The sequence below is a fragment of the Mirounga leonina genome, unplaced genomic scaffold (genome assembly GCF_011800145.1).
Source record: "Mirounga leonina isolate KUSES-001 unplaced genomic scaffold, KU_Mleo_1.0 Mir_151, whole genome shotgun sequence".
Lineage (NCBI taxonomy): Eukaryota > Metazoa > Chordata > Mammalia > Carnivora > Phocidae > Mirounga > Mirounga leonina.
Genome location: NW_023270377.1, coordinates 17,989,434 through 18,014,060, shown reverse-complemented (window position 1 = coordinate 18,014,060; position 24,627 = coordinate 17,989,434). Strand labels below are relative to the sequence as shown.

General features: G+C 53.4%; 1 protein-coding gene across 1 annotated transcript; it reads right to left on the bottom strand.

Moving 5' to 3' along the window:
* Positions 1–10,051: 10,051 nt before the first annotated feature.
* Positions 10,052–15,424, bottom strand: IHH (Indian hedgehog signaling molecule). The gene is made up of 3 exons (XM_035006591.1): positions 15,098–15,424; positions 12,437–12,698; positions 10,052–10,710 (listed from the first exon to the last, which is right to left on the bottom strand). The coding sequence occupies exons 1-3, from the start codon at positions 15,407–15,409 to the stop codon at positions 10,052–10,054; spliced, it is 1,233 nt and encodes a 410-aa protein (XP_034862482.1). The 5' UTR covers positions 15,410–15,424.
* Positions 15,425–24,627: the final 9,203 nt, after the last annotated feature.

Below are 24,627 nucleotides of genomic sequence, written 5' to 3'. Positions count from 1 at the left end.
ATTTTCTGTCCAGTTGGCAAGTCAACCCAACTCCAGAACCTGCCAAGTCCCCTCCCATCTTCCTTCCCTGCAACTCTGACTCCATTTCCAGTGTTGGTTCTGAAATCAGGTCTGCATCCAAGATGTACTTAACCTAGGGGAGGGAGATGAGGAGGTGAGTCCTCCCACAGAAATTTCTGACCTCTGAAATTAGTGAGAGCCCAACCTGAAGGGTGAAGAGTGAGAGAAAGCTGCAGCTAAGAGGGCCACTGGGTGATTTGGGGGCTGGATCTAAGAGCAGGCATGGAGCACTCTCTGCATTAGAGTGCCATGGTCCTCTGAAGCTGCTGGGGGTGGGGAGCATGTGTCAAGAAGTTGATGGAGCCTCCAGCCTGAAAAGGCTGCCAAGGCACAAAACTGGCAGAGGCTGGAGGGAAACTGTCATATCACAAGATAATTCAAATGAAAGAGTTCCATGCTACCTAGGAGGCCCCCTCCCCACACAGGGTTTCCTACACTTTTGTGCCAACCTATACTCCCTAGATAATTTGATCCCTCCATTCATTGTCCCCACAAAAGGGTAGATAGACATGCAAGCCAACATTAGGTGGATGGAGGGAAAATGACATGAGGCTTAATCCCAGGAGACTTGAGTTCAAGTTCAGGTTCTACCATCTGAGAGCTGGGTGATTTCAGGCAAATTATTAAACATTCCAGAGGCTGACTTTTCTCATCTGTAAAATGGGGGCAAACAAGGATAGTATTCAAAATTCTTAACAATTGGTAAAGTATGCGTGCCAAGCTATGGTAATGGATACCGGCTGGCCTTAGAGCCAGAGCAGGGTCCTGGTTGCTCACATTATGCCAGGCTTTAACCCTTTTGTTGTTGGGTCATGGGGAGAGCTGGGAGTAATGGTGAGGGGACAGGGAGAGCAGCCACAGCAGAGGAGGACTCAGCCAGTGACTATTTCCCAACTGGTACCAAAGTATTCCAGATTTTAACAACCAGTAGAGCTATAGTGGATAGTATTAGTTGCAAGTGAGACCTGAGGAAAAATCCTACCTCACCAGCTGCTGTATACACAGTTACTTATTTCTAGCCAAAACTTGAAGTGTCTCCCCCTTGAATTCCTCCTCATTGGTGAAGAATCAGTCACCACGTCTAACTGCTCTTCCTTTCTATTCTGAGCAGTGCTCCTTCTCCGTGTTAGCTTTCCCAGCTGTCTTCCCCTAGACCATCTCCTCCTCTCTCCAGCTACACGCCTCTCTGCCCAGCACCATGGACAGCTCTCGCTGACCAGCCCATCCCAAGCCATCCCCTTCCCCCCTTGCCTTCTGTCCCTACAACTCTGACCCACCCCAGTGTGGAACCCCTGAGGTATGAACTGAATGAGGGTCATCCTTGAAAAGATAGTACAGTGGACTGATTAAGAACAGCTCTGGAGTAAAAAAGTTTGGATTTGAATCCCAACCCCACCAAAAAACTCTCAATTCTATGATCTTGTTCTTTTGCTTCTGTAAGACCCAGTCTGTTCATCTGTAAACAGGGAAAACTAACACCTACCTCAAAGGTTGTGAGCTTTAAGTGTGATAAAAGATTTAAAGAACTTAGCATCATGCCTGCCTTATTATATGTTCTAAATAAAGGAAGAACATCATTATTCTGTGACTTTCTATCCTATTTAATTCCTCAAACCCTTTTCCAATCCATTTCTGACCAGGGCTCTCTCTCAAGTAAAAGTATCGTTACATGACCGCCAGCTCAGTGCAGCTGCCCTCCTTTGGGTGCGAAAGTTGGCTTGGACTTCAAGGATGGTAAGGGAGCCCACCCTTGACTGGTCCATGAGGTTCTGACTTTATTAGACTTTAAAACTTTGAGTTAGTTTTATTTTTTATTTTATTTTATTTTTTATTTTTTAAAGATTTTATTTATTTATTTAACAGAGAGACACAGAGAGAGCACAAGTAGGAAGAGCTGCAGGCAGAGGGAGAGAGAGAGGGAGAGGGAGAGGGAGAAGCAGGATCTCCCTGAGCAGGGAGCCCGACATGGGGCTCGATCCCAGGACCCTGGGATCATGACCTGAGCTGAAGGCAGCCACTTAACCGACTGAGCCACCCAGGCACCCTGAGTTAGTTTTAGATGTATGGAAGCATCACAAAAATAGTACAGAGAGTTCTCATAAACCCTTCACTCAGCCTCCCCTTAGGTTAGCATCTCACATGACTATAGAACACTTACCAAAACTAAGAAAATTAACCCTGGTACAGCACACACTATTAATGAAAGTAGAGAATTTATTTAGATTTCATAAGCTTGTCCACTAATGTCCTTTTCCTATTTCCAATTCAGAACCTTACCTGGGGCATTTCCTGAATCTTTCCTTGTCTTTTATGATCATGACTCTCTTAAAAAGTACTGTCAATTATTTTGTAAAATGTTCCTCAATCTTGGGTTTGTTTCGTGTGATTAGAGTAAGGTATGTATTATTGGGAAGCATGATACAGAGGTTATATGCCCAGTGCATCATATCAGAGGGCACATGATGTTTGTATGCATTAATGGTGATGTTAACTTTGGTTACTTGGCAAAAGTAGTGTCAGGATTGTCCACTACCAACTTGCTACTTTTCCCTCTTTATTAGATTTTGATCATGTCCATCTTTACTTCTCTAGGATTAAGAGCTCCCCCAACCCCATAGTATATAATCAGTTCACCCCTCACAACCCTGGTGCAGCATCTCTTTCTGCCCAGGGGTCCTGTCCCCATGCTTTAAGAAAACCACTATTTTGCACCAAAAAAAAAAGAGTTCCAAAACCTAGAAATATGTCCTCGAAATAACCTTTCTACCCCTACACTCCCAACCACTCCCCTGAGACACACCGATTCCTTAGTATCTGCCTGGTCACTTTCCCGAGTCTTCTTAAGTCGGGCATTTGGAGGCATGTGCAAAAGCCAAAGGCAAACACACCTAGAGTTTATAAGGACAACAGGGTGCTTCTAGTCCATTTTCAGGAACCTTCTTGTTGAGCCCCTGCAAGTTTCTGTGTACAGGGGCACTCTGAGAAAACGTGGCCAGCAACTGTTCACAGAAACGTCCGGCCTATCTCTCAGGTCTGACCTCAACCCTTGAGCACTTTTTTCAACATCTAACATTTGGGGTTTTTAAAAGTCTCTAACAGCATTCTTTTCATTTGGCCATGGATGACTCCTTACTACCCACTAGCCCAGATCCATGAGCTTCCCTCCTCCCAGAAGGCTCTTCCCTCCAAGAGTTTGCTATCATCAGAGATCCTGCCCCTAAAATGGATACATAACATACTTCTAATCAATTGAGTATGGAGAGATCTGCCTATCCAATCCTCCCCTTTGTTTTTATCTCTATCTGCCTCTAGTTTATTCCAAATCAGTGTATTCTCCCATGCTGCTGCTTTAAAAGATTAAGAGGTGGAGCACCTGGCTGGCTTAGTTGGAAGAACATGCAACTCTTGATCTCAGGGTTATGAGTTCAAGCCCCATGTCCGGTGTAGAGATTACTTAAATAAATAAAAACTTAAAAAAAAAAAGATTAAGAGGCATCACACCTCCTCCAGCCCACTAGTGACTCCATTTTAAAAAAAGATTTATGTATTTATTTTAGAGAGAGATAGAGAGAGAATGTGTGTGAGTGGGGGGAAGGGCAAAGGGAGAGAGAGAATCTCAAGCAGACTCCACACTGAGCCCAGAGCCCAACACAAGTCTTGATCTCAGGACCCATGAGATCATGACCTGAGCCAAAACCAAGAGTAGGACATTTAACCAACTGAGCCACCCAGGCGACCTATGACTCCATTTTTAGAAGCTTTTGTGTAAAAGCATGAAAGGCCTTAGAAGATGCCTTCATCCATCCCCATCCCCTCTTTGCGCTTTGTTCTGGTTACTATTGTTGTATAAGAAGCCACTCCAAAACTTCAAAGTTCCAAACACACATTTTATTTTGCTTATGATTCTGTGGGTCAAGAATTCAAGAAGGGCTTGGCCAGGCAATTCTTAGAGTCTCTCATGTAGTTACATTTAGATGTTGGCCAGGGCTGCCCTCTGAAGGTTCCATTGGGCTGCAGCTTCCAAGATGGTGCTCTCACATGGCTGACAGTCGACGCTGGCTGTGGTCTGGGAGCTCCGCTAGCCTATGGACAGGAACACCTATCCGTAGCTTCTCTAGCTCGGCAATTTCAGGGTAGAACCAGGCAGAAGCTATATGGTCTTTTCTAAGGGGAGAGGAGTGTCAAATGATTTGTGGACATATTTTAACCATTGCCACTCCCACCAGCATGGGATCCTCTCACAGCTTCTAGAACATTAGTCCTCCAGGACCACCCTCCCTGATGGGTTCTTAGCCACCCCCAGCCCCATCAGATCTTTTAGGTTGAAGCCGAAATGCCTTCCTCCCATTCCTCTGGGATGGTGACTCATCAGTTCCCACCTCCTTCAGTTTGCTGCTGTAGGGCACCTGGGTTCTGGTCTGGACTCTGCTACTGTGTGACCTTGGACAGGTAGCTTCACTTGTCTGGCCTCAGTTTCTTCTCTGCAAAGTAGGAATTAAGAACAACGTCACTTCATAGGCTGTTAGGATTTTAAAAGACAAGTGAATAGCAGACTTAGCACAGCTGATGCTTCTGATTATGAAAGAAATAACTGGGGGCAAGTCATTTTCCCTCTTGGAGACTTGATTTCTGAAATGGGGATAATTCTCTTAACCCAATTCCCCCATGCGGATGAGAGGGGGGTCTTAAATGGACTGCAGGGAGGGCCAGCCCACAAGTTGGGGCTTCCCAACCCTAACCTGGCCAGGAAGCCCCCTGCATCTATGCCCTGCTGGGGCCCCATGCCATGTGCGTGCGAGGTGGCCAGGGTGTGGCTTGGGGCGGTGCAGCGCACAGGGCGGGCCACTATCTGCCCCACCGGCCTTATCAGATCCGGGCTGGCCACAACTCAGCCCCATGGAACAAAGAGGCTTTGAGAACAAGGCTGGGGTGTGGGACATGGGGCCGAGCCCCATCAGGCACATTCCACCCAGGGGGCAGAGGGCATGGGGTGGGGGAGCCATTGCTGCCAACCCCTACCAGAGAGGTTTCTCTGTGCTGGGGGCACCCTTCTGTGTGGGGAGCAGGGTCTGTGCCCTCCCCCAAGGCCCAACGTCCGACTTCTTTGGGGCATTTCCTGCTCCAGCCCTTCCCACCAGGCCCGCAGCTCCCATCCCTTCCATGGGGCACAGTGTCCCCCCACCCCCAGCCCAGCTCCCGTTTCCCCTCCTGGCCCCGTTAGCCCCAGCCACACCAGTTCCCAGTTCCTGAGCGTGCCCTGCCCCTCTCCCCGCATCTGCTCCCAATAATGCATCCGCCTACCCTTGCCCCAGGCACTCAACCTAAAAGGTGGCAGCCCAAAACGGGGCACTGGGGTCATCGAGCTCATCCTGTCCCCGCCCCTGTCTAATCACTCTGCGCTTCCTCCTGTGTGACACTGTGGGGGGACTTCTCTCCATACTTGAATCACAGGTGGGAAATCTGCTGAGCCTAGCAGAGAGGCCCCTGCTGGCCATCAGGGCCACAGTCAAGGTTGTACAAGTTGTACATTACATACGGGCTCTGGGCTGGGCAGGCAAGCCGGGGCTGAAATCCAGGTGTGCTGGTACCCCAGTGTGCCCCTTGCGCTGGGCTCTCTCCTAAACAGGTTTGCTGGCACCAGGCCAGAAGAGTTGTCTTTTCTAGCTGGGTCTCTTTGCAGGGTGGGGAGGGAGGGATTTGCTAAAATTTTTAATGGAGGGGCTCCTATTTCCAGTTCCCACACTAGGGCTGCCCGTGCCAGCAGCAGGCCTGGTTGTCTAAAGGATCAATGCATTCAGCTCAGCCTTTCCCAGCACAGCACTGCAGACTGTCAGAAACCATCCCCAAGGCAGCATCTTCAGGTGAGTGCATCCCACGCAGCTTCGGAAGAGCCATCCCCAGGGTCACTGGGTCTTTCCAAACCAGAGAGAGGAGGTTCCAAGGACAGCTTGGGGGTGGGTACCTGAGGGGGCGCCTCTGCACAGACAAGTAGGGAGCTGGGGTGCAGTGGCCCCTGTGTTGAGGGCAGTCGGTCCAGGCCGCTCCATAGGCCTCCCAGCCAGATTCCCCACTTTGTCTCCTGTACCCCAACACTCCAGGTCTCCCTATGTCCAGTTCTCCCCAAGGACTTGTGGACTCAGGCACAGGTGTTGCAATTTGCCTGGACTGGGCTGTGCAGGGCTACTCTGCATCTCCTCCCCATGCAATCCTGATGGGGGGGGCGTAGGCAGAGAGAACAGGAGCCCCGAGGGTCACTCGAACCCAGTTAGACCGGCCTTGGGCAATGAGGAGGGAGGATATCTATATGGGAAAGCGCTGGATTTCTCCCCCACAGGTGCAGGCACTAAAGGCTGGAGAAGAGCCACGGTCAAGGGCTCTGGACCCCGGGGGAGCTGGATCTCATGCTTCAACACCTGAAGTTGACGTGAACCCTTTCCTCAACCTCACTACTCACCCAAACTGGCCTCAAGTCCTGGCCATTCTACTCCTAAACATCTACAGCCTGTCACCTTCTTTCTGACCCCATGGCTATCTCTCCAGTCCAGTCCACCATCTTCTCTCCCCCCTAAATGGACTCCCCGCTTCCGCAGCTGCCTTCTCTGATCCGTCCTCCACACTGCAGCCGGGCGAGCTTTCTGAAACAATCTAGTCGTGAGCTTCCCCGACTTCAAACCCTCCAGGCCCTCCCCAAGCCCTCAGGTTCAAGTCCAAACGTGTGGCATACAAGGCCGTGTGACATTTGACCCCTGCCTGCCTCTCTGCCTCAGTTTGGCCAAGCCCACAGAGCTTCGTGACGCGGGCCTGGAAGTTCCTCCGAGCCCCCAGGCTCACTCGAGCCCCCACGCTTTTGCACTTACTGTGTCCTCAGCCTGGATCCCTTCCTTTACTGCCCTGCCACACAAAGCCCTCCTTGCCCTACCTGTAGCATCCTCGCCTCCGGGAAGCCCTCCTAGCTCCCAGCCTCCATGGCACTCCCATAGCCCCCCCCCCCCCCGCCCCGTGAGATGCGGCCACAGCACTCAGCACTCAGCACGGGCGAGTCTCCCCATGCTGCTTCCTCCCACCCAAGAGTTCCCCGAGGCAGGGACTACCGCTTTCCTTCACGCACAGGACCTAACACAAGAGTATCCAGTGAATAACGACCAACCAGGTGAATGCAGCTCACAATTGTAGACGCCACAGCCTTGGGGGCTGCACTTGACCCTGAGAGAAGAGGTAGGTATTGTGTCAGTAGCTGCCTGGGCAGCACTGTTGACCCTCCTCTGGGCCTTGGCTTTATAGACACTGGGCGAGGTGGGTTTAGGTGGGAGGGATTGGGGCCACCATCATACTGTAATGGTGGAAGATGGCAGTCTGTCTCCCCGTGTCTCCCCACTCACAGTCTGCTCAGATCTGCTCCCAGGATTCTTGGAAAAGCCTCAGGGCCCCACATCCATACCAAGGTTGGTTTTTGAGGGTCTGAATTCAGATAAGTTTTTTTCTGAATCTTTGCAGCCTTCTCTGTCTGAAGAATGAATGTGTTTCCTAAGGAAGCCCATCTAGAACAGAAAGGTCTGGGGACACCAAATGGTCCTGTGTGTGCAGGACAGAGTGTGCTCAGGCCCAGTAGGAGAGGAAGCTGGACCCCATGGAGGAAAGCCTCTCTCTTCCTCCCTCTCCTCTTCCCTCCCTCCCTTTCTCTCTCTCTCTCTCTCTCTCTGTGTGTGTCTCCCCCCACCATTAAAGAATGTCTATAAGGGAGAGAATGTACAAACAAATGGACAAGAGTATCTTGATCTTGATCTTCTGTTTTTCACTGTAAATGAGTTCATGGACATTCTGGACCCTGTGAGCCTGGTCCATGAGCGTCCGCCATGAGTCCATTCTAGATGTGCTGATGAAGCTGACAATGCTGAGAGTACTTTCCAGAGAGAACCCAAGTTCACCAAGGGAAAAACCTTGTGGTCAAACCATGGCCCAAAGGCCAGATGCATGGGTTCGAATCCTGCTTCTGTCCCTTGCTATGTCATCTCAGGCAAGTTACTTAACCTCCCTGTGCTTCTGTGCTCACCTGGAACATGGTGATATGAAAACATACACCACCTAAGGTTGTTACCAGAATGAATGGCTTCATATAAAGCACTTAGTGGTGAGGGTTAGTCTTCACTGAACAACAGCAGTTGTCATTATGGCCTGTGGGGGTCTATTTCCTCCCAGAAGACACAGTATCCAGGGCAATGACGTTTTCTCCAGAGTTTTCCTCCACGGAGGTGGGGAAAGGGTGAGGTAAGAGTCTGAGCAGTCATCCCTGACAGTGATCTTTGTAAGAGGGGAGAACCTGGGCAGTGGTGTGTTTTAGCAACTGGCTCTCCATGGTCGGGGGAACTCTACTTCGGAGCATACATCAGTTTCCATGGTGTGAATACTCCCGCCATGGCTATTTCAACTATTTCAATTGGCTTGTGGAACGTCTGACAATTTCACAAGTGTGCCGCTGGACCTGGGAATCTCAGCTGACCTGTAGTGAGATCAGCTCAGAAAAACCTGCCTTGAGCTAGAGAGACCAAGAGAAAATGAAGAAGGGGGTCACCTTGTCTGGACAACCAACTGGGCCTTCTCTAGACTAAGCAATGTTTCTCCAGGTGCGGTCCATGGACCATCTGCCATGTTTGGTGTGTTTGTAAAAATAAGTTCCTGCGCCTCACTCAGCGTCTATTAAAGCAGAATTGTTTGAGTGGAGCCAGGAATCATTTTTAAACATGCTGCCCAGGTGATTCTGAGGTTTGAGGGCTGCTAGATTAGGGACCCCTGAGTTATCCCAGAAGTCAGAAGGGGCCACGGGGCAGATGCGAATTCTACAGAATCTTTTTGTACCGTGGTCCATTATTCTCACTGAAGGAAGAGAACCCCAGGCCCTGAGAAAGTCTGGAATAAGCAAGAAAAGCGCCTCAACTAGGCACAGTGAGGTGGTTCTAGATGAGTAAAGTGACCCTGGGCTATTTACCTCAGTTCTCTCTCTGGTCCAGTAGTGTTTAGGGCAAACTTGGAGGTCAGCGTGTGAAAGGCCTTGCCTGGCGCAGAGCCCAGCTCTCTGTGGGGACTTTGCTGGGCTGCTGGGTGAGGAGGGCCTGCAGAGATGGTGGGAGCATGGGAGATTTTGTCCGTGGAGGAAGGTGAGCACAGCCCCGGACGGACCCACCCATGGCTCCAGGCTGTCTGTGTATTGGCCCCACTCAGCATCCTAGACTCTATGGCTCTAACAACTTAAATAATTTTTATTACAAAAGGAAGAAAAGACCAAAACATCCCCCAAATTCTCCCATGGGCTTCCCCCTCCGCGCCAATAAATAAGGTGGGGGAGACTGACCGGAGGGGGTGTGGGGGTCATGGTTCAGCAGAAGAGGGAGCTTAGCCTGGGCAGGGGCAGAAGGACATCCAGCCCCCTCCCCTGGTCCCGGGCACTATGATCACATTGGCTGGAACCCAGAACTCTGGCCACCACAGCAACAGTCTCTGGATGTGTCCCGGGGAGTGTGGCCAGGGACGAAGGTCATGCCTCAGGGTGGCCAGGCTGGCTGCCCTACCCCGCAGCCTTGGCAGTTCTGGGCAGCAGGTGATGAGTCCGGCCAGCTCCCTGCTGGCTCCCAGGGAATCTAGCAGCATCAACTGAGGTGTGAGCCCAACTAAGAGGGGCCTGAGACAAATGGAATGGGCCCTCCCCTGTGGGGAAGGCGGGTGTGAAAAGCCGAAGGGAGGGCTGGCTGGGTTGGCCCCACTGTGCCAGCCTCGAGGTCTCTAGAATAGAAGGCTAGAGCAGCCCCACCCCGCCCCAACCGGCTCGGCATCGAGGTGGGGTGGTCCACACTGGCACTGCCCAGTCAAGTCGCGATGGGGTGTCTCTGTCGAAGAGGAGATGGTGGGAACCAGCGCCCCCCAACTCAGGCCCCGGCCAGCGCTGGTGCCCTGCTGGCAAGCAGTTAGGCAGTTGCGGGAGGGCAGCGAAGGGGCCTTTTCAGCTCCCTGGGCCGGCCATGCCCAGCGAGTGGAAGCTACCCTCTTCCAACAGGAGCCGTCCCAGACGGTAGAGCACCTGGGGGTACCAGTGCACTCCCTCTCCCGGGCTCCAGCTGCCCCACGCCAAGCTGTGAAACAGTCGCAGGGGCCAGAAGGCCAACTGAGCCAGACGGTGGTCCGCCACGGCCGCGAAGCAGGAAGCCACCACATCCTCCACCACCAGCGTCCCGTGCCGTGTTAGCGGGGCGTAGGCCCCAAGGGCCACGTGTGTGGAGACAGCCGCCACTCGCGCAGGCTGCAGGCCTGGCACCCCGGCCACCAGCACATACTGGCCGGGCTGCACTTGGCTGGCGAACGTGGCCCGGAAGTGGGCGGCTGGCTCCGTGTGATTGTTGGAGGTGAAGAGCAGGTGGGCGGGCGTGAGTGCCAGGCGGCGCGGGGGGTCCTGGGTCTCGATGACCCGGAAGGCCCTCAGCCTGTCTGGCTCGCGATCCAGGAAAATGAGCACGTCGCTGAAGGTGGGGTTCCCATCCTCCCCCATGGCCAGCACCCGGTCTCCAGGCCTCAAGGCTGACAGCGCCACGCGTGCCCCACTCTCCAGGCGCACCTGGGCTCCAGCAGGAAAGCAGCCACCTGTCTTGGCCGCAGCCGAGTGCTCTGTGGGAAGAAGGGACATGAAGGTGTTACTGCTGGTCACAGCACCCCTCCCCAGAGCTCCTCTCGCTCTCACTCCCGGAGAGCCCCCCCATCACCATTTCCTGGCTCTGCTCCGCACTCCCTCCCTCAGTCCCATGCAGCCTTGAACCCACCCCAACCCACCATGTGATCTTCCTCCCTCCCACCCCCAGTCAAATCCTTTGCCAGTGAGAGGAGCGTATTGGGCGCCAAGACAGCGAGGGAGGAGGAAAGGGCCCTGCCGAAGCCCAGGTAAAGCCCCCGCCGGCCCTCAAGCCTGACAGTGCCGGGAAGCAGTCGGAGAGGCCAGGGGCCGGCTGAGCTGCGCCGCGGTCCGCTGTGGCTCGACCCTCGGAAAGCTGCAGTCTCGTGGAGAAGGCACTTAGCTCCTCTGGGGTCTACATGTCCCATTATTTCTCACTCCTTGCTCAGACACTCCCCCAAAACTGCCCTCTCAGACGGACTCCCCAAGTTCTGGGCCAGAGCTGGCCCCTGGAGTCCATAGAAGGGTGAGAGGGGGGACCCGCCATGCACAAACACAGACTTCCTGGGGCGCCTCGGAGCGAAGGGTCAGGCCAGGGTCTGGCTCAGTGGCAAGGGTAAAATCACCGTCTTCAGTTCATGTGCTGGGTCCTTGTGTGGGGACAGGACACAGTGGCACTGGTGAGTGGGAATGGAGAGCAGTGTTGGGGGTCAGGAATAATGATGCAGGTGCCCGCTTGGGGGGCTGGCCCCAGGCCAGTGGCTCGCAGGTGAAGGGTGGAGGTGACTTGAAGTAGATACAACTGGCGGGCAAGTGCTGGAGGGGAGGCTGGGGGTGGGGGCCCCCACTGTGTGCCCCGGTGGGTTTGGGAATAGGAAGCAGTAGGCGTGGTCTCAGTGTGCCAGGTCTTCAAGCGTGACTGCTGCCTGGTGCCCGCGCGGAGGGCTGTGCCCGCAGCCAGGTGGGGCCAGACTGGCCGTCACGCAGGAACCATTTGAAGCATCCATGACTGGGTTCAGTGTAGGTGTCACGGGTGCTGACAAGATCTGAGGGAGGGGCGAGGCCCCGATGCCTGCCCATTCGCATCAACAAGGCGGCCAATCTGGGAAAATCCATTTTATTGAGTCCACTCTGTTTATTCTGGCCCTCGTGGCTGGCTTTGCCCCAAAACGTCCAGCTTCAGGGCCCTGGGGGGTGAGAGGTTGGGGACGCCTACGCCTGCACCCCCTGGAGGAGTATACAAAGTGCCCCAAAGGGCCTGACCTGCAGCAGGGTTATGGGTTCTGAATCTCTGGGCTCCTGGCTCCCGGTCAGGCGTGCTGGTGTCTGGGCATGCCCTGGCCCCTGGCCCCCGGTCCCACCACCCGCCTCCATTCTGAGTCAGCTGAGTGGGGAGGCCATCTCTGTCACAGCCTGGCTTCCATCTGTCCAGCTTGCTCTGTCTTGCACCTCCTGTGGAAGGCTCTGGACTGTGGACCGCAAGGCCGGCCCCCAGCAGCGCTGGGACGGGGCCCTGTCTCCCTAGGCTCCTGCCATGACACTACCAGGCACGGGATGAGCAGGTGGTCACAAGCAGCAGCAGGGAGCGCCGCGGACGTCCTCTTCCCTGGGGTCCCCTCCTCCATCCCCTGGCGGGCCTCTTCACCTTCCGGGCAGCAGTGAGCCCTGTGCCTGCCCACGCCCTGTGGCCCCGGCCCCGGGCCCAGCCCCCAGGCAGCGGCTCACCAGACTTGACGGAGCAATGCACGTGGGCCTTGGACTCGTAATACACCCAGTCGAAGCCGGCCTCCACTGCCAAGCGTGCCAGCAGTCCGTACTTATTGCGGTCGCGGTCCGAAGTGGTAATGTCCACCGCGCGGCCCTCATAGTGCAGCGACTCCTCCGAGTGGTGACCGTCCTCGTCCCAGCCTTCGGTCACTCGCAGCTTCACGCCGGGCCACTGGTTCATCACCGAGATGGCCAGCGAGTTCAGGCGGTCCTTGCAGCGCTGCGGGAGGAAAGCGCGCGGAGTTAGGGGGAGATGCTGCCCTGCGGGCAGGTGGAGGTGCGCCTCTAGCCTCTCCCAGAGCATCCGCTGGATTTGGGAAACCAGGGAGGGTGCTCTGTCCCTGCCTCTTAGGAACAAAGAGCCCTAACTTGCTGCCTTGCGTTCTAGCATCTGATGGCTCCAGGGACCTGGACCGCACGGTGGCGCCACAAATCTGGAGGGCCCGGAGGGCGGTGCACCCTTGGGCGACCTTCTCTGATAAGTGGCCCCTCCCTCCTGCACTCTCTCTCTCCCCTCAGATCGGGGTACTGATCCCTCCACAGGTGGGGCTACACTTTTCCAGTGCCCAGTCCCTCTGTCCCACCAAGGCACCGGAGACCAGAAACCACCCTCTGCCCGCAGGGTGGGGGTGCCGACTGCCTGCGGTTGGCCCGCTAGGCGTGCAAGGCCGGACATGCCCAGTAGGTGTCACCATAGCCTCAGGGCTGAAGCCCCCCAACTCGGGTCCCCTGGACCCGGCAGGTGCAGAGCGCCCCAGCAGCGTGGGGGTGTGTTGAAGGGGAATCCCAGGCCTCCCAGATCTCTTGGTTGCCACAGAGTATTCCTGCTGGGACTTAAGATCCAAAAGCGTCCAGCAACCAATCCGAGGATGCGGAAGCGGGGGAACCAGAAGCTGGTGGAAATGCTAGCGCCCAGCCTGGCCAGTTGGAGGGCGAGGCAGAGCGACTCTCGCTGCACGGGGAGCCCGCAGGGTTGATAACACCAGGCAACGTTCTCCCTGAGTCCAGAGCCTTCGGCACCTCTGCGCTGCCCCTATCAGGGAAGGGACCCAAGAAACCGAGCCTCTGATCTCAGCGAGCCGGCTCCACGCTCTGTCTCACATGGGGGTGGGAGTAGAACCGCGCCCTGCGGGAAGGACGGGAGAGCTCACCCGTCTGTGGTGACTCCCCGCCGTGCCTGCAGCCCAAAGGACCCTGCAATCGACTGGGGGGAGGGGCCTGTGGGAAGAGGGGGCCCTTTCACAGTACTTGACTCAGGTGCGAGGGGCCGCCAAGTGTGGGCAGACGGTGTCTCAAGCTACCCCCACCTCGCAGAGCCCGGGCCCCACAGACCCTTGGACTCGGGTCTCCCAGGAGCCAACCGGGGCTACAGCCCAAGGCCTGGCCGTCCTCCGGGAGAGCAGTCTAGCTGGGGGCTGCTCACTGCCCAGGGAGGGAGCTCTGCGTGCTCCTTGCCTCCAGGCTTCTAGCCCCCCACCTACGTCTGCCCGCCAGTCGGGCCCCTGCTCCCCGCCTCTCTCCCCCTCCCCCGGGTCCAGAGCCGGGCGCGCGCTGTCAATGATTGCCCAGCCCGTGGCCTGGATCCTTATCTGCATTCCTCGGCGCCCGGCCCGGCCCGGCCACCAGCCAACCTTCGGCCCCGACACCGGCAGGCCAGCCCCGGCGCCAGGGCGCAGGCTGAGGGTTGTGGTGGAGCTGCTCTTCCCAAAGCACCTAGGGAGCAGGCTGCCTGCCTGCGGGGGAAGCCCCGGGAGACCACTGAGGAAGGGCACGTAGGTTTCTGATCCCTTGGGACCCCGGCTGCAGGGAAGAAAGTTTGCTCCCCAGTGCGTGGGCTGAGCGGGTCCTCTTCGGAGCTTGCAGAAACTAGCTAGCGGTAGCTCTGCTCCCTGCCTCCCCGGGCATCCTGGTTCTTCTCTTTCAACCCTCCCCGGCCCGCCACCAAGCCCAGGGATCCCCCAAGTTCGGTCCCAGAGCCCCAAGTTCCCGGCACCCCACCCTTAACCGCAGCTGCGCCGCTCCGCTCTGGGGACAGACACGTGGGCTCGCCAGGCAAGTTCCCTTTCCCACCTCCGCCTCCCAGCCCAACTCTTCCCGCCGTCCCTAACCCCAGACTGGGGGGGGGGGGGGCGGCGGACGCTGCTCCAGGAGGGGGCAGCGCAGCGGACCACGAGCGCGGGGAGGAAAGGCCCCCTGCGCCCGCAGCTTCTTCGCCTCAGGGGTGCCGAATGGCTTCGAAAGAAGAGGGGCGCAGCCGTGCGGAAGGTTAGGCCCGGAGGGACTGCGTGGGTCCCGGCGGCGCGGGAGGTACCTCCGGGTGCCGCATCTGGCCTCAGCTGCCTGCACTCCGGGGCGGAGGGGCTGCGCCACCCGGCTCGGCCGTGGCGCCTGGCAGCGGGGAGCTCTTCTCACGGCCTCCGGCGGGGTCGCGGATGTCCGCGCTGCCGCCGGGGACCCCCTGGCCGGCCCATCTCGGGCAGCAGGCGGCCGGGCTTGGCGAGAGGGGCAGGTGCCAGGGGGCGTGCCAGCCAGTCGAGAAAAGGTGCCAGGGGGGCGGGGAGGGCCGGGCAGGTGGCGGTGCTTCGGCGGCGGCGCCCTGCGAGGGCGGGTCGCGCTCACCTGGGTCATGAGACGGTCGGCGCCCGTGTTCTCCTCGTCCTTGAAGATGATGTCGGGATTGTAGTTGGGGGTGAGCTCTTTGAAGCGCTCCGAGCTGCGCGCGATCTTGCCTTCATAGCGCCCGCTGGCGCCCAGGGTCTTCTCGGGCACGTTGGGGCTGAACTGCTTGTAGGCGAGCGGCACGAGCTTGCGCGGCGGCCGCCGCCGGCTGCCCACCACCCGGCCCGGCCCGCAGCCCCGCGCCGCCGGCACCAGCAGCAGCAGCAGGAGCAGGCAGAACCGAAGTCGGGGCCGGAGCCGGGCGGGAGACATGGCCGGGGAGCCCGGGCGAGCGGCGGGCGAGGGCGCCTGGTGGGCTGGTGGGCGGGCGAGTCGACGGGAGCGCTGCGGGGGCTCAGGCGTCCGGCTGGCTCCGGGGGGCTCCGGGTGGGGGCGCCATGGGCTGCGCGGCGCGGCGCAGGGCCGGCGGGACTCAGGTGCGGGGCGGGGGCCCGGGGCCCTGGCTGGTGGCGGCGCGCTGTCCCCCTCGGCGCCTCGACTCTGAGCTGCCCGGCTCGCCGGCCGCCAATAAATAGGCCGGCCCGTTTGTTTTGGCAACGCGGCGGCGGCGGGGGGCGGCGGGCGGCGGGGCTGCGGGCCGCCGGGCTGGGCTGGGCTGGCCGGGCCGGCGGGCTGGCGGGCCCCGCGGTTAGCACCCCGGCCCGGCGGTCAGGCGGCTCGGGCGGAGCGGGAGCTGCTGCCGTCTGCGGCGCAGCTCGGGGCCGAGTGAGAGGGGAAATGGAAGAGATCCGGGCTCGGGCCCCGCGCAGACCGCACCCTACCCATGTCCCTGCCTCCTGTGCGCTCGACAGCGAACCTGCAGCAAGGGCGGCACAGCCTCCTCCCCCTCGGGCGGGCGGCCCCGGCACCAGCCAGCCCTCGTCCCCGCTCGCTCCTCTGCCGCGTCCGCCCGCCCGCTGCCCTCGGCGCCCCCTGTGCTGCCCGAGTTCGCCCTCCCCGCCCGGACGCGCCCCACCCCGCCACGGGCCTCGCCTCTGGGCTCCCCGCGGCTCCGGGGTGCCCCGCCAGACGCAAACCTCCCGGACAGGAGCTGCCACCCCCACAGAGACCGCAACCCACGGCGCGGCCGGACGCGAGGGGCGGGGGGCAGTGGCCGGACCGCACAGCCGCCTACGGTGTCCCCTGCGGGGAAGTCAAGCCAAAAGGCAGGAGGCCGCTCCTAACCTGGTGCCCCACCCTGGCCCAGGAGCCGCGCCCTCTCAGCTTGGTGGACTGAATTCTGTATCAACCCGGTGCACATCCCGTGGCCGCCGGGTGTGAAGCTGGGAATGGGGCATCCTGCCTCACGAAGAGTCAGATAGGGGTTTTTGAGTTGGAAACACTATTGAAAAGAGCAAACCGAAGTTGCAGAGGGAGGGGCCACGGTGCAGAGAAGAGCAGCTAAACGGCGACATCGACAGAATCCTGGAGGAACTGACCACGGCGGAGAGGGGCAGCGCGGGGCTCGGGGACCGGGCTTGCTAAGGACCGCGCCAACGACTCAGAGCTGCGGGCATGCCGGACAATTACTTTGTCAATTCTACTTTACAAATTACAAAGGACAGAGAATAGGTAGAGGCAGCCAGAGAAACATGGATTGTCTATGTATTTTAACATGCCATTCAGGACAGCTGAATGAACTCGGATTTATTCTGCTAAAACAAGAAAAGGCAAGTATGTTAAGAACAAATGCCACCATCGCAACAAATTATATGATTTGGTTGCAATATATCCTACAAATTCAGTAGAGATAGAAATAAAAAGGTTTAAAAATGCTCATTCCAAGAATACTAACACAATAAGTACCACTTTATTGATACGTGTCTGATATATAGAAGCTATTAGATAAGTATCTGCTAAGTATTCTGCTTGCATTATCTAATTTAAACTCACAACCCCCCAATGAGCTATTATTACTCCCAGTTTACAAATGAAGATTTTGAAGTTCAAAGAAGATGAACCATTAGCTTCTGGCTGAGGAGCAGAGAGGAATTCAAATCCTCTACCCTCTACCCAGGTCTGACCCCAGAGCCCCAGCCCTCACCGGCGCAGGTGCCTTGGCCCTCTGTCTTGTGCGTCCAGTACAGCCCGGGTTTTGGACGGTGGTGGCTTTTCACAGATGTACTCACGTTTTCTCTGGATCGACTTTGTGAACAGAAGTTCAGAATTGAAGAGGACACAAGATAGTGCTTCATCCAAGCACTTCATTCACAGAAAAGGAAACTGAGGCCCACAGAAGGGAAGTTAGGATGACACCACCAGGAGTAGCGTGGCATGTCACTTGGATACAGAATGGACTGTTTCTTTTCCTCCCTTTTCCCCATGTTCCCCACACTGGGTTTCTTCCTTCTTTGGTATTTGGATTCTGTCTCCCAGTCTCAGATCACTCTGATGTTGTTTCTTTTCCTTGAAAGCTCTCAAAGAGCTTTAAGGCACGTTTTCCGGGGTTCAAAAACTATCCCTGCAATATTCCCCACCCACCTGCCTCTCTCCCACTGATTTCCGGGGCAGACTACTCAGCCAGGTCAGAACCTCTCTCAGTCCAGACAAACTGGGGTCCTCTTCTTATGGAGCTCTAAAGAAGACCACCGCATAGGTTTCCAGGGTCACCTGTCCCAATGTGTTATGTAATAATCTTCTAGGGAAGTTTTGCCTTAAGTTCAGTCTTTCTTTCTTCCTCCATCTCTAATGCAAATTCAACTCCTTTCCTTTTTTTCTGGCCTTAGAGATCAGGGCCATTATCCCACTTCGGTCTCTGTTAAATTCACTTTCAACCTTCTTTTCTCCAAGTAAAAGACAATTTTAAGAATCTCTTAGAGGCTTGAACTTATAACCATGTATTAACTTTGCCATTCTTCCTCTCACTTCTGTTCTTAAACTGTGATCCTGTTGAATACAAATCTCTGGTAAAGATCTGATCTGTGTCAAATAAGCACTATGGGGTGCTGAGGCAGCTTGGCATCAGGGGTGCTCCTTGGCATCAGGGGTGCCCCTCCAGCAGTGTAACCTCGATGGTTGAGATTGTGCCCCCACCAAGTGTAGCCCCACCTTGGCCTGGCTAACTTAGGAGCAGCGATCAGGGTGTGCACTGGGAGAAGCGGATGGGGGGGGTGCTAATATTTTCCAAGTCTTTTCTCTGTGACACTCACCTTAAGCACTTAGCCAAATCTTCCCAATAACCCTCTGCACATGGCAATTCTTATTCTCATATTACGGATCTAGAGTAGTTCTAAGGCTCTAAGAGTAAAGTAACTTGTCTGGGGTCCCACAGTCAAGATTTGAACCCCGGAGCTTCTTCACTCCGAACTTACACTTTTTTCTCAGGACACAGTGGTGGTTCAAGATCTGAATCTCAAGTTCGGATCTGCATCAGTCCAATCGCATTCAGTGGAGGGAGGGGGAGAAGGGGACTGAGAATGGAAGCATCATCATTTCCATGGCAGTGATCCTGGAGCACTTTTTATCTGAATTGGGGCCCAAGAACCTTGGGGCATTTCTTGGCTGCCTATGTTCTTAGCTGTTAGGTAGATGTAGGGTAGCTTTTGAATTGGGCTAATCCATGAGACCTAGCAAATGAAGCCTGGTCGCTGGCAGGTTCCACCTAGAGAACCAAGGTGTGCCAGTCCGGGGCCACCCATGGCCTGGAGTTTGAGCAGTAGCAACACAGCCTGAACAGGGCACCTCACATCTGAGTCCTGGGCCTATTGGTAAAAGCACTTTTCTTCTCCCTCCTTTAGACCCTTCTCCCCCTCAATCATCTGGATTTGGGATAGAACAAAGTAAAATCTATTTCTTTGGATACTATGATTCATTTTTTGCTTACCAGAATGAACGTTGGAAAAACAGATTGGAAAGAAAGGCGGCGGCGGAGGGGGATGGAAAATACACCATAGAACCTGATAATTTAAATATCTGTTGGGGCACCTGGCTGGCTCAACGGGTAGAGCATGGGACTCTTGATCTCGGGATCATGAGTTCCAGCCCCACGCTGGGTGTAGAGATTACTTCAATAAATAAAACTTTAAAAATTTAATATCTGTTTATTAGACTACTATGTTAGTATATTTACTCAATCTTGAATTTAACACTGTAGTACAAATATCATGTGCTTATCGTCATCTATTCATATAGGTGTGCATATGTATGTGTGTGTATAAAATGTGTGTGTATCTACAGATACACACACACACACATACCGTGCTGGTCCGTACTTCTATAATCAACTAGTCTTTTTCCTCCTAATCCTGCCACTTGACCAGATCAGTCCTGCTCTAAATCCATGGGTGCTGAGCCACAACCAGACAAGTTTCAGGAATGCAGTTAGTCAAATATCTTCCAATGACTCAGAGCACAGCAGCCCTGGCTCACAGAAAGAGCACTAGGCCTGGAGTTGGCAGATCTGCACCTGAACATGGTCTCCGATACCTGCTACCTATGTGGCCTTGGGTAAGTCACTTGACGTCTCTAAATTTTCGTTTTCTCATCTATCAAGTGAAAATCTTATCACTTACCTTGTAGGATTGTTGAGAGGGTTAGAAGTATAAGCTGTAAACTACAAAGCTTACGTGTCATTTTCCTCTGTTGGCTTCGCTAGCAAGAGTGGGTCTGATCCCTATCACCCATCTGGAGGGAATAATATCCATCAGGCTGCTCATACATGTGTGCCCTGAGACAGTAGTGGGACTAAGAGGATTCTTTCTATTAGGGAGCATCTACCTTGTGCACACTAGCGTGATGGGTGCATAAAGACAGAGAATGCAAACAGAAAGTAAAAGACACAGTTTTTGTCCTCAAGAAATTTACTATTTAACCTGAAAAATAAATCATGAAAATAAAAGACAGTTACGAAGCCATGAATGCCACTCACAAATGAGTACAGAATAATGCATGATAAACTAGATAAGTTAGTAGATAAGGGCCTAGAAGGGTATGGAATTAAGAAGCCATTAGCCTGGGGATCTTTCTTCCCATTGAATTCTTCCCACTAGTTGTCCCAGTTACTTAACTGTTGGAAATGTTTTTCATCATCTTTAGATCATTTTGACATCCGTTTCGTAGCGGCTTCAATTCCATCTGATAATAGGGTTAGACCTCTTGAAAGAGATCGGTTTTGAAGGAGGGAGAGGAATACCGGAAAAGAATGAAGAGGATACTCAGTGACAGGCTGTGGCCCAAGCCTAGATGATGGCACCAGTGATAATGAAAACCCAAGCTGGATGATCTAGTAAAGGGGGAAACCCCAGTGCAATCTGTTGTAACCTTCACAAAAGCCTTATGAAATTGACACCATTATCTTCATTTTACGAATGAGGAACTAAGGTTCAGAGCTTGTGAGGGAGTTGGAGTTGGAATCCAGACCGGTTTGACTCCATAATAATCCATTTCTTCGTGATTCCTGGGGCAAGCACGCTGGGTTGTTGACCTCTGTTCAAGACACTCATTTTCTCTCTAAATCTAAGGGACTCTATTGTTACTTTCATCTTGGATTTTTAAGACCTCATACTCTTCTTTTTTTTTTTTAAAGATTTTATTTTTATTTTATTTGAGAGAGAGAATGAGATAGAGACAGAGAGAGCATGAGAGGGGGGAGGGTCAGAGGAGAAGCAGACTCCCTGCTGAGCAGGGAGCCGGTGTGGGACTCGATCCCGGGACTCCAGGATCATGACCTGAGCTGAAGGCAGTCACTTAACCAACTGAGCCACTCAGGCGCCCAAGACCTCATACTCTTTGACCATTTCCCCAACTGGTTGGGATCACTCTGACTTCTGTTGATTTTTTTTTTTTTTTTTTAAGTAGGCTCTACGGGGGCACCTGGGTGGCTCAGTCGTTAAGCGTCTGCCTTCGGCTCAGGTCATGATCCCAGAGTCCTGGGATCGAGCCCCGCATCGGGCTTCCTGCTCGGCGGGAAGCCTGCTTCTCCCTCTCCCACTCCCCCTGCTTGTGTTCCCTCTCTCGCTGTGTCTCTCTCTGTCAAATAAATAAATATGATCTTTGAAAAAAAATAATAAAGTAGGCTCTACGCCCAACATGGGGGTCAAACTCAAAACCCCGAGATCCAGAGTCCCACGCTCTACAGACTGAGCCAGCCAGGCGCCCCTCTACTGTTGATTTTTTAAAGAGGTTAGCAACTCCACTAAATTTGGCCCATATACAGAAATGGAAGCAGGCTTGTCTTTCAAGCCTCAGGTCAGTCCAGAACACATTTTGGAGATCCAATTAGAGCCACTCAAATGCTTTGAAAGCCAACTATTGATTAGAAATGGGAATGTCAAGTTACCTTCACCCTAACAATAAGCTCATTACAAGGCACTTCAGAGGGATTCAAGCATTAAAGACCTTGCTTTGATGACTTTGAAAAGGTAGGAAAAAGTAGCAAGATTAGTTAGGAAGAGAGTTTTTCCCCTCAGATCAGAAACTAAAGATTGTTGGAAACTCTTATAGACTGAAAGACATATATCCAAATATATTTTTGTATATGGATAATAACATGTTTATTAACTAATAAGCTTCATTTCAACCCCAGCGTCCCTATTTGGGAAAAAATTAGTTGCTTAAAGGGAGTCTTTGAAAATACTAGTTCAGTGAATGTTCGGTACAGGAGAGGGTACTACTCTTTAAGTACTCAAGCGATGCTCTTGACATGCTTTCTGTAACTGGGTTTGGATTGGCTCACCTCGACTCTCTCACCAGTCTCTCTTGGTGCAGATAGCACCCTAAGGATGCTGGGGATGTATAGCCGAAGAAAGCAAGAAGGTATTCTGTCACTTGTTTTTTAGAACTTGTATTCTTAGTTTCTGCAAAATGACAACTCCATTCCGTTGTGGTTCTAGCTAACATGGCATTTCAGCTCCCCCTCTTGCCTTCTGACTGGTTGCTCCAGACCAAAAAGATTACATTCATTTATGTCTACAAGTTTCTAAAACCCCTTCAAGATACTGCCGATGTGGAGGGCTGTGTTGTGTGTGTGTGATCATCTTTCTTCAGATACTCACTCAGCAAGTATTTTTGAACACCTATGAAGTGCCAAACACTGCACGAGTTGCTTGGGATGTGAGAGAACCAGAAAAACAAAAAAAGATTCCTGCTCTTGTGGAGCTGTAGTCTAGTGGGGAAGCATTAGGGATACTGACAATTAAAAATAACGAAGTTGCATAATGTGTTACAAGGGAACCTGAAGGACCATCAGCACAAACCGTAAAAGGGAGGAAAAGGATTGGGTGGGCAGCCCGCTCGTGGGAAGGGTGTGAGGTTGGGAGGCGGGTCACTCTGGTAAGTAGGGTGGTCAGTGGAGGTCTCCCTGAGTGTGGCTTGAGCCAAGACCTGAAAGAGGTGAGGTCTTCAACCAAGCAGATGTCTAGGGAAGAGCATTCTAGCGGAGAGAACTGCATAGAACAAAGGCCTTACGTGCTTGCATATCAAAGAAATAGCAAGGAGACCAGTGTGATTGAGGATGAAGCTGGGGGGGAAATGGAGTAAGCTTGGCTTTCTGCTTGCTGATCATGAGTATGATTTTTAAGCTTTTTATAATGCTCATACTGACGATAATTAACCCTTTAAAGAGATTTATGTTTGACATGTCAATATGGACACAACATAGTCAAGTAAAAATAAAAGCAGGTAATATAACAGTATGTGTAGAAATGATTCTTTTAAATTTTTTTTTTTTTAATTTGAGAGACAGAGAATGAGAGACAGAGAGCATGAAAGGGAGGAGGGTCAGAGGGAGAAGCAGACTCCCTGCCGAGCAGGGAGCCCGATGCGGGACTTGATCCCGGGACTCCAGGATCATGACCTGAGCCGAAGGCAGTCGCTTAACCAACTGAGCCACCCAGGCGCCCTCTTTTAAATTTTTTTTAAAAAACAGACATAGGCATGGCTCTCACTTTCTACTTTATACAGTTGAAAAAATCTATCCCTTCACTATCATCTTTGGATTGCAGGCTTCTTGAAAACAGGAGATACGTCTTTGTGGCCAGACAGCAAGTAGCATAATGCCCCTGGTTGGTGGGGATGCTGGTGAGTAAGCCCTCAATATATACAGGATTTGAATTAATATGTTTAATTGTGCCTGTTTCTTGTTGAATATGGGTTTTTCTATTTCATTCCTGACATATTTCCTACAAACCTGTGCCTTTCTTTGAATTCCTTTGTGATGATTTGGAACTGCCGTTAGACTTTCCCATTCACAGACCTAGTCTACGTACCGTACAACACAAGGTTTAACCAACCAGCCTGGCTTCTTACATTCCCCTTCCAGGTCAGAAATACGGCGCATCCTCTGGAGCTTCCACTGGGGAATCTTTCTTCCCACTGAATTCTTTCCACTAGTTCTCCAACTTACTTAACTGTTGAAATGTTTTCCATCATCTTTAGATCATCTTTTTTTTTTTTTAAAGATTTTATTTATTTATTTGAGACAGAGAGAATGAGAGACAGAGAGCATGAGAGGGAGGAGGGTCAGAGGGAGAAGCAGACTCCCTGCCGAGCAGGGAGCCCGATGCGGGACTCGATCCCGGGACTCCAGGATCATGACCTGAGCCGAAGGCAGTCGTTTAACCAACTGAGCCACCCAGGCGCCCATCTTTAGATCATCTTGATACCTGTTTCGTACCTGCTTCAATTCCATCTGATGATGGCCATTGGGGTGGTCTCAAGATTCCTATCCAGGAGCATACTTATGTCGTAGATTCTCACTCCCAAGAACTATTTTCCAGATGTCTTTCTGCCAGTTTTAAACCAGTCCCTGCTTTAAAATGGCTTTGGTGAATGACCCACAGGAGCCATGCCGGTCCCTGAATTACCACATAGCTCCCTAGTTGAGAAACATCAAATGCTCCCTCCTGGGGTTCCCTTCGCACCCTATATGAACTGATCAAATATAGTTTCATTTGGCGCACTTCTGCTATTTTCATTCTCCAAATCCTAAAAATGCACCTACACTTTGACCGTTCAATAGTCCAAGGTGCTGGCACTGGGCCTCACTGTATTTCAGCTCGCTGGCTGGTGACACCTCCAAAAGCAGGGTGGCTGCAACTTGTGCCCAGTGTCTCCTGGATGCGTGACAGCTGAGTACAAACTCAAAGTTGGCCACATCTCAAGCCAGGTGCCCTAGTGTCTGCAGGAGGAATGTCCTCTGCCTTTGGCTGAACATATTGCTGTGTTAATTTTCCCTTTAGCACAATCCAGACCCTGCAACTCCTTTTGATTCCAAGTGGCACTGTACAGTCCTTCTAGTCCCTCTGTCCTCTTCTAATCATGTAAATTATCTGCCACATTGAATTGGTATTTACTAAAGAGAGCAACATAATGGACATTACCACCAGCAGAAAACCACTCCAGTTGGGGCATCAGGGTCACCTCCGTGCATCATCAGAGTATGACTCTACATTGTTGTCCTATCAGGTTACTAATGAAAGAAAAACCCTTGTTGGCAATTCCTCTCCCCCCAGCCAGGGCCTTCCTGTGCCTCCCATATGTGACATAGGACCCAC

Coding starts and splice junctions, on each gene's coding strand:
- IHH (XM_035006591.1), bottom strand. CDS start 15,409: ATGTCTCCCGCCCGGCTCCGGCCCCGACTTCGGTTCTGCCTGCTCCTG. Junction 12,699..15,097: donor CCGACCGTCTCATGACCCAG/GTGAGCGCGACC, acceptor TTCCTCCCGCAG/CGCTGCAAGGACCGCCTGAA. Junction 10,711..12,436: donor GCATTGCTCCGTCAAGTCTG/GTGAGCCGCTGC, acceptor TTCTTCCCACAG/AGCACTCGGCTGCGGCCAAG.